The 10,185-nt window shown below is 35.1% G+C and overlaps 1 protein-coding gene across 1 annotated transcript; it reads right to left on the bottom strand.

Annotated features, from left to right (window-relative positions):
- Positions 1-7,290: 7,290 nt before the first annotated feature.
- LOC116120079 (WAT1-related protein At3g28050-like) lies at positions 7,291-9,786 on the bottom strand. The gene is made up of 7 exons (XM_031406016.1): positions 9,614-9,786; positions 9,466-9,531; positions 9,246-9,359; positions 8,259-8,481; positions 8,016-8,174; positions 7,750-7,901; positions 7,291-7,644 (listed from the first exon to the last, which is right to left on the bottom strand). The coding sequence occupies exons 1-7, from the start codon at positions 9,784-9,786 to the stop codon at positions 7,551-7,553; spliced, it is 981 nt and encodes a 326-aa protein (XP_031261876.1). The 3' UTR covers positions 7,291-7,550.
- Positions 9,787-10,185: the final 399 nt, after the last annotated feature.

The raw sequence follows: 10,185 nt of genomic DNA, 5'->3' as shown, positions 1-10,185 counted from the left end.
CTTTTGCATCGCTCCATTTCTGCCTCTCCTCCCTTCTCAATCTCATGCACTAAAATCCACAAACCACCCAGTCCCTGCAGACATGCATGGAAGTTAATTAATTAGCACCAAAAGCAACTATTTAATTATCTTGTTATCTTTACGTGGGAATTTATTTGTGGTGGTGGATCATCGGGGAATTATTATATCAAATGAATATTGCGCATTCATTTGTCGGATTATGGTCCCCACGTTAACTTGTCCAAAATTGTCAAGAAAAGAATAATGGCTACCCGGTTTTAGTGGTTGTATTCTTCTTTCTTTTTTCTTTAACCTGAACTACACTCTACAGGAATCTTGTAAATATAATAAATAATTTAGTTTTCTACTGTTATGTTGTGCACAATTTGATGTTAACAAATGAAACTTCATCGAATACGGATTATATTATACCTGGATTGTGTTTGAGAGTAGAAATAAATCAATGGACCAGGACAAGTATGTATAGCCAAGATTAGTTTCAAAACATTAAAGTTGATAAATTTATAATAAAATATATACTGAAGTAATAAACATAAAAAATATACTTTTAAAAGTTATATATACCAAATTATCAATTCTATAATTGTCCTCGATGATTTTTCATATTTTGAAAATATTACACAATTGCTTCATTAACAATTCCATCAAATATCTCTCTCTCAATATATGTAATAAGAAAATAATTTAACAATTAATCTCCCATTCGATTTTGTGGTTGATTTTTCATAATCTTTATCGCAGAAAATGCTTTTTCAACACTGGCAATTATAACAGGTATATATCAATGCTAATTTCACAAGTAAATAAACCATGTGATACACAACATAGTGGTAGACCTAGGATTTTTGCCTGGGGGGCCTCTGCGGCTTTGTCATTGTTTGCCAAACAACTAGTGAAAACTTAAGAAATCATCAAACTTTAAGTAAAGAAAATAATACAATATCAAGAACCTGAAAGAAAAGAATGTAATAATACAAAACTTTTCTACTTAAATAAATCTATGAGAAGCAAAATTTTAAGTAAATGTGTTGAGTAAACCTTGAGCAAAATCTTTTTTTAATTTTTGGCTTCCACATCAACCAAAACTTAAATCAAGTCAACATTGTGTTGACTTTTAATATGAATTAATAAAAAAAATGGGGAATTTTCTTGGTATATACATAGATAGTAACTCAAGTTTCTTTAATAATTTTGAGCAGTAGAATGGTGACGTTTAAAATGTAGCAAAATGATGGGTGAAGGATGAAGAATAACGACCTTTAAAATATAATTAAGGTTTTAATTTGGGAAAGCAGGAACATTCTTAGGCTCAAAACACAAAATAAACTCACAAGATCCATGTATTTTTCCCTCAAATTAGAATAAAAAACCTCTAAAAAACAAGTATGATTCAACCTTAAAATAAACTAAATTGAAATAAGCAATACACATCCCTAAAACTGATAAAACAGAAAACGGAGCTAATTATGGTACTTTGAGTAGTGAAAGCTTTAACAAATTTAGTTTTCAAAAGTTTTAAGAGCAAATAGCATGAGAAAGAGAAAGAGAGACAAAGAGAGTAAAGAATTTTAGGTATAAAATCATAAAAAACCGGTGGAGCCATGATGTGAAACTAGAATATATATATTAATAGCATGTTTTTTGTAGGCCTGGACATATGTATAATAGTGGTCATTTTCAAAAAAACTGAGGGTAACCCTAGATATATATATTAATAGCAATTTTTGGTGGACCTATATATTAGTAATTTTTTTTTTAAAAAAATTTGAGGGTAGGCCTAGGGGTTGGATCCGCCCCTAACACTATGTTCTTCCTTGTTTGAACCAACTTTTCAGCAAGAGCACCAATTCCTTTTAATGTCAAAAAATCATTATCAAAGGGCATATCAAGAATATAATTATCCAATTGAGTGTCTAGTAACACAAACTCTATTGGTGAAAAGTCAGATGGATAAAACTGAGCAAGACGGATCAACTTCTTTTTGTCAAAAGGAGAAAATGAATCATTTGGACTTAAACATGCCACAGAAAGAAGCAACTCTATATTCAACCCATTTAAACGACTGTTAAGATAATATGAGAGAAAATGAGAAGAAATGAGAAAGAGTGAAAAGTTAAAAAAGTGTTAATTAATAGTTCATTTTTTAGAGTCAACATGAATTTAAGTGGGTCAAAATTATAAATTCCATAAAACATAAAGATTTTTCTTTATTTTTTTAAAAAGTTAGTTGAACCCACATGTTTGTATGTGGTTACGTGTCAGTGTATAGCGGACTTAGTTTGGATCTATTTTGTTGTGTCTAAGAAATCGCACTGATGTCAACACCAACAATCAGAATTTAGGAAGGCTTTGGGTCGTCTAGGAGCTGCCACATCACCCTAAGACAGAAGAGTTACGATTGTCACCAACCTAGTAGATTCAAGTTTTGTCTATGAGTGGATGAGGACCACACACTTGTCCCAACTTTATCAAAATAAAAAGATAAGGATTAAGGAGTGGTCCCCACATGCCATGACAACTTGTAGAAGCACTCATTACATTGACCTAAAAGGTATATAAATGAGCACCTTTCTTCACAAAAAGAGGAGGTTGGACATATGAGAGCTAGACATAGATTTGAGCTTTATTATTTCTCTTTGTAAAGCAAAGTATTTCTTCATCTTTGTATGTCTTACGGGTAATATCATAAAAATAGTCAGAGAATAATAAAATAACATTGGATGTAGGATTTGCTTTAAGCATTCGAACCACTATAAAAACCTCTATTGTCAGTCTATTATTTATGTTTCTGCAACATATGTAATCTCAGTATCATGTTCAAATCTCATATATTGATCACGTGTAATTTCTAAGACTCTCTTAACACTTTGCAAGTGCAAGTCGTTGGTGTCCAAAATCAAGCATCAACAGTTTGGTGGCCCATGCAGGTCTCAAACCTGCATCAAAGTTCTCCGATCGTATAACCAGATGACTGATAGCACGCTCAGATCGTCTTGATCTTCAGCTTCAGATCGTGTGGCTTCAGATTGCTAATCTTTAGCTCTCCGATTGCGTGGTCAGATCACTGATCGCACGCTCAGATCGTCTTAATTTTCAGCTTCAGATCGCTGATCTTTAGCTTTAGAACGCGTGGCTCAGATCGCTGATCTTCAACTTTAGATCGCTGATCTTTAGCTCTCCAATCGCGTGGGCAGATCACTAATCGCACGCTCAGATCGTCTTGATCTTTAGCTTCAGATCACTAATCTTTAGCTTTCAGATCATGTGGCCAGATCGCTGATTGCACGCTTAGATCATCTTGATCTTCAGCTTCAGATCGCTGATTGCACGCTTAGATCATCTTGATCTTCAGCTTCAGATCACGTGGCCAGATTGCTGATCGCACGTTTAGATCCTCTTGATCTTCAGCTTTAGATCGCTGATCTTTAGCTCTTCGATCGCGTGGCCAGATTGCTGATCGCACGTTCAAATCCTCTTAATCTTCAGCTTTAGATCGCGTGGCTAGATCGCTGATCTCACGTTCAGATCCTCTTAATCTTCAGCTTCAGATAGTTGATTTTAGCTCTTTGATTGCATGGCCAGATCGTTGATCGCACGGTCAGATTGTCTTGATATTCAGCTTCAGATCGCTGATCTTTAGCTCTCTAATCGCGTGGCCAGATCGCTGATCGCACGTTCAGATCATCTTGATCTTCAGCTTTAGATTGCTGATCTTTAGCTTCAGATCGTGTGGTCAGATCGCTAATCGCACGCTCAGATCATTGATCTCGAGTTCTTAGATCAAGCTTTGCGTTTTTTGATCGAACTTCTTGTGTTCTCAGATCAAGCTTCGCACTTTCCGATCGAATTCCTTTCGCGCTTTCTGATCGAGCTCTTTATGTTCTCTGATTGAGCTCCTTATGTTCTCTGATTGAGCTCACAAGCTCGCTCGTTTACTTGAGATTGTGTGCATTAGATCGTTCAGATCTCATGCCTCAGACTCTTAGGTCGAGCTCCTATCAGATCACGATCAGCTCCTAGCTCTCAAATCGCGATCAGCTCTTAGCTTTGATATTGCAAACAGCCTCAGGTCATGTTCTCAACTCTCAGATCGCGATCAATTCTTAGTTCTCAGATCGCGACTAGTTGCCAACGTTAGAAAAAACGCGTAGAAAACTCAAAATAGCCCCGAAACATGCAGAAATGGTGGATTTTGGCTAGGAAAATGGCCCCAATCAGGTTCTCCAGTTGCCATGACGTAGAGCTCAGAACAAGCTTTCCGTGGATATCTTACGGGCTCCAAAACTCCTCCTAGATCAAAAGTTATGGTTATTTTAATTTGGCTTATCCATTTAAGGCCTCTAAGCTGTGCGTTTGGGTTTCTGACATTAGCTCCCTCTAGCAATTCATCTACTGGACATTTCATGTCAGTTATCAGATCGCGTTCAGCTTTGGATCGCTCCAAGCTCTTAGATCACAATCCTAGCTCTCAGTACCAGATCGCGCCAAGCATAGTTCGGGCTCTTCAGTTCGAGACTACAACCTATAGCGCGACAGCCATTCAGATCTAAGACATGAGTTTTTGAATCAATTACGCACTCCAAAAACTGGGGGGTTTCTGTTGTGCCTAAAAAATCGCACTAATGTCAGCACCAACCAATCAGAGTTCAGGAAAGTTTTGTGCCGTCCAGGAGCTGCAACATCGCCCCAAGACAGAAAAGATACGGCTGTCACTAACCCAGTAGATTCAAGTTTTGTCTATGAGTGGATGAGGATTGCACACTTGTCTCAACTTTATCAAAATAAAAAGATAAGGATTAAGGAGTGGTCCCCACGTGTAATGACAACTTGTAGAAGCACTCATTACATTGACCTAAAAGGTGTATAAATGAGCACATCTCTTCACAAAAAGAGGAGGTTGGGCATATGAGAGCTAGACATAGATTTGAGTTTCATTATTTCTCTATGTAAAGCAAGGTATTTCTTCATCTTTGTATGCCTTATGGGCAATATCATAAAAATAGTCAGAGAATAATAAAATAACAGTGGATATAGGATTTGCTTTAAGCGTCTGAACCACTATAAAAACCTTTTTTGTCAATCTATTATTTATGTTTCTGCAACATATATAATCTCATTACCATATTCAAATCTCATGATCGATCACGTGTAATTTCTAAGACTCTCTTAACACTTTGCACGTGCCAGTCGTTGATGTACAAAATCAAGCATCAACATATTTGTACCCAATTGTATACGTAAAACTAAGGAAATAAGTGAGTTGGATAGTTGTTGCAGGTGAGAAAGTGTATAAATTCTTTTTTTCTTATAATGGAAGATGTGATTATTTGAATTTAATTCATATTTTGTTTTAAACCATATGGAAATGGAACAAGTCCTGGCTTTTCTTCCTTTAATATACCCGACAGTGAGGCAGTGAGCCCAAAAACGATGCCCAGCAGTTTGTGGCGGCTTCGGCTGGTGTTTGGTGAGGGATAAATAAATGGACTTGTTATCTATTTCAAAAAGGCCCAACCACAACCTATCTTGGACCTAAGCCTTTCTCGTCAACTTCGAGTAATATGGCTTGGTGGATCTATTTCTCCTTAAGCGCAGGTTGATGGGTTTTTAAGTTATTAACCAAAATTCTAGGGGCCTATAGTTAACCAAAATTTCAAACCCTATACCCATATAATCACCTAATGCCATTTTCCCGAAATTATCCTCATATATAAGCAAAATTTTCTCCAGTCTTCTACAATTTTAAAAAAAGAAAAACGGCTAGAAGCCGATTTTTATTTTTGAATTTTTTCTCTCTTATTACATTAATCATGGTATAAATTTGATTACATTGAGTATTTTGATTGCATTTTGATTGATTTTTGGTCGATGGTGGTAACGAAGTTAACTGCGACACTTTGAAGGAAGTTGTTAGATTTTTGAGTTTTTGTAAGATTTCTATGTTTAAGTTAGGGTTTTTAGATTTTAAATTTCTAAGGTTTTCGGGTTAATGTGATTATTGTTATGGAAGTTGTTTTTATGAATGTTGTGAGTGTTGGTGGTGTGGATGTTATTGTGTTTGATGCGAATAGAAGCGTATTGGTGTTTGTTTGTATTCAAATTTGAATTGTGACGTGGGAAAATACACCAATTGGGAGTTGACATAATTGTTTATGTCTATTGGTTTAAAAATATGCCAATTGGGGAATTTCTTGTAAAGTTTCACAGTTGACGTAATTTTTTATACGAACTGGTTTAAAAATACGCTAACTGATTTAAAGTGTAAAATTTGCCTTTCTTTGTTAGCATAAATGCTATTAGTGTGAAATATTTTATCCATTGGCATATTAAATTATGCCAACCGGGAAAGGGTGAATAACAAGAGACAATCATTTTAAATTAACATAAAAAGTGAAAAATTGCAAGGATATAATGATTTTAAGTTAAAGATCAATCTTCTTACTTGAATGTAGTGGTTTTACTTGCTTGATATTCTGTTTTTTGTGTGAGAGATTGCAAATGTAAGTTTGAAAATGATATTTAACTAAGAAGTTGGTTACATTGGTGTTTGAAATTTTGCTTAATTACTATAGACCTGAAAAATTTAGTTTTTTTAATTAAAAACCCCATGTTGATTCTCTAAGAGAAAATCCAAATTTTGTAATACTTTCACTTTAGAGTTTAGAGTGATGCCATTGGCCCTCCATATTTTATATGAGTCGACCATTGTTTCTTTGAATTCTTTCTTTTACTTAATTAAAATATTATCCTTTTATGAAAATTACTAAAGAGGGTATAAATTCTTTCTATATTACTTTCCACATGTTAACCTTGGTATTAAGCACCCTAATTCTAGTTCTAGTTCTTTTTTTTCCTCATACAAGAGAAAAATAGTTTTATGAAAAACAAGTAAGTGTTAAAATCTTTGGTTTTTCGAATTTTCTTCAATTTTCTATTAATCTACACTTCTTTGAAAACAAACTAATTATTTGCTTAATATCAATAGTATGCTATTCTTACCAAGTTCCTAAAAAAATTCTTTTTTTTTTTTTTTTTGGTGATCGAGGATGTTTGAGTTAGTTTATGTGCACCTCAACTAATCCCTCAGAACCCTAAAGTGAATGATCAGGTAACCCTTGGGGGAACTCAAATTCAGGAACCCATGTTGTATCCCTTTGCTTTTTTTTTTTTTTTTTTTTTTTTTAAGTTCTATATAAAAAGTAAAAGGTTGATATTGTGAGATATAGATGAAGAGTATATAATTAAGAAGCTATAAGATGTGGAGTGAAAATATAAATACAAAGGTTACATGGGAAGACAAAACACATTGAATTAGATGTAACATTTCATGAGGGATATGTTTGCAGAGAAGCAACTTCAGATCAGAACTCTCTGCTTCTTCTAAATTCTGTGTTTACATTTTCTCATAATATATTAATCACAAATGTGAATATTGCCTTCAACAAATCTCCCCTTCTTCACGCAAAAGTTCTATATTTGCATGCTTTATTTTGCAGGAGAGGAACTTTTTGAGAGGATGACTTAAAGCTTCAAATTTCATTGTCATCCACCATAAGCTTCTCTTGTGCTTGGCCCCAAATCACAGCATAAAAGCCAAGAGCTATTGTAGCTGCTCCAACCAAACTGCAAAACCATTCAAATAATACAACCATATTCTTTTCTTGTCATATTTAACACTCTTTAAAGAATTACTACATAAATATGCATTGAGAATTAAATAAATTATACCTTCCAAGATAAATGGTATCCCCCAGGAATGCAACTCCAGACACAATTGCAATGACCATTCCAAGTGGCTTAAACATGGAAACATAGACTGGTCCCTTCTTCTTTAATGCCCATGTATGAAGCACGGATCGAAGTGATAACGCAAAAGCTGCCTAGAGATTAAGTAGCAGCATCCAGTAAGTTCAATATTTAACAAACCGTTTTAAACGCGGAACAGAAGCACAAATCCTAGCTACAATTAAGCAAAGGTTCTTCTCCACGCTTACCGAATACCCAATTGCCATCAAATTGATATTAGGCTTCAGTCTCCAAGCATTTGCATCTTTCTCTGCTACCAGGGAGACTATGGCAGACAGAATGCTTACAAAGATGCAGCAAATGAGTGTTACCATCAGCTCGGCGGGGTAGTCCCTAATAATCCATGTCTGAATATTTGGAAAGTAAAACAACATATTTGGTTAATTCCCTTGGACTGGTGCTTGAACTTTGAATATTTTAAATAGGTGTACCTGGACAATGTAGTACGATGCCAGAATAACACTGTGAAGTGCGAGAAAAAAGCCTCCTAGAACCCAATTTGATTGAGATGATAGCATAAATTCCTTAAGTAACTTATTACTTGATGGAGCAACTTTAATGGGCAAACCTTTGTATAGAGTCACAATCATCAAAACCAAAGTTCCAATGGACTTGGCTTGACTGCTTTGAACTCTTAAGTCCAGGTTTTCCATCCTGAAAACTTCCAATATTTGATATTAGTCCAGTTAATAATTAATTATTAAAAATATTGGAAGTTTTAATTCATAATATAGATCCATTATTAAAATGTTATACACATTGAATGGAAAATAATTTATCTATTGGACATTTGCCCGAAAGAAGCTAAGGTAGTAGTTTGTCCTATCTAATTGGAAAATGGCATTCTGTTCATCAAGGAAAATCTGGAAAGCCTATTTGGTGGAGCCCCTGGAGGTTTCCTTCGGCCAGGACAAGGTGTTTCTCATCTGACACAGAATTATTTGGTTGTAGTGTCCATTTTCATTTCACCACTGTGTTAGAATTTGTCCATGTCTCTTTTACTGATATTTTACGAAGTTTCAACCCTTTGTTTTGACATGTTTTGAGTATATGATGGACATTAACGTGTAGTGCTAATGTTAATTGACCCATATCTTGGTGATTGAAAGGGAAAGTTTACCAACCAATTTTAAATTTTGATAATCAACTTGACATTGATTAAACGTACCCAACTTGTCTTTTATTAGAAAAGTCTTCCATACTGGGCAGGTGAATTGATGAATGCATGTTATGTATGCATCATCCTTAAGAATCAGCATAATTAGTGTTTGTTTAAGATAGTGATTTACATATTATAGAATTTTATCAGCTTCATGCAGGAATAAATTGTATGTTTTGGTAAATTTATTAGTAAATTTGAGAACTCAAATTTGACCTTCCCTGACAGGAGAGATTTGAATAGAGAAAGGAGAGAGCACCTGGAGATTATGGCAAGTATGAAGGTAAAGCCTGGAGTTAAATCGATCATAGCCGATGCCAGAGTTGGAGAGCTATACTCTATCCCAATATAGTGAAACATCTGCCCGCAGCAACTACAAGAACAATACTCATAAATTAACACACAAATACGCATGTTCCTGTAATGAGATTACAATATTATGATTGTTAACATCCCTGTGTTAATTAAGAAACCTGTACCTGAGCAGACCAAGGATGAAGATTCTATATACTATGGACCACGTGAGCTGGGGACGACTTCTTTGTCTGCTAAATGAGAAGAAAGGTAAAGAAACTATAAGATGTTGTATGTTGAGCTAGAATTGAGTTGAAGAAGATAAGTACTTGCCTATAGAAGATGAAGGAACAAGGAACAAGGAAGAAGCTGGCAAGGATATTAGAGTAGACAACAAGGACAAAGTGACTCATGCCACCGCTCATGGCTGCCTTAGTGAGGGTGTTTAAACCTACATCCAAGAACTCTAACATCACCATAACTTCTGTTACACTTGGACTCCACATTTATTGCTCTTTGTGAGGGACGAGCGAGTGGTATGTGATGCTCTTGTGCCAACAACAAAGCACTCCGCAATCGGGGAAGTGTTTCAATCCCAGAGATCTATGGGAAAGTTTGTGCCATACCTTATAGACATGGATGCTTAAAATGGTTTGCTGATAATTCACAATTAATGTCGGTAAGATGAAGACAATTTGCTACATAATTATTATTTTTTTTCCCTATTTTGGAGAACTTTCGTTATCTCTTGAAGTAGGGTATGTACTTTGTTTATTTGACCATTTCGAATTTTCTTAAGAATGAAAAAAGTACTTCCAAAACTTAAATATTGAGATTGAGAGTTCATTTTCTGTTACAAATGGAGGTAATGCAGAGGTCAACCTTATTGGGCCAGTCACGATATG

Source organism: Pistacia vera, unplaced genomic scaffold, assembly GCF_008641045.1.
Source record: "Pistacia vera cultivar Batoury unplaced genomic scaffold, PisVer_v2 Contig922, whole genome shotgun sequence".
NCBI classification, from domain to species: domain Eukaryota; kingdom Viridiplantae; phylum Streptophyta; class Magnoliopsida; order Sapindales; family Anacardiaceae; genus Pistacia; species Pistacia vera.
Note: the sequence above shows the minus strand (reverse complement) of the source record. Positions and strands in the feature narration are given on the sequence as shown.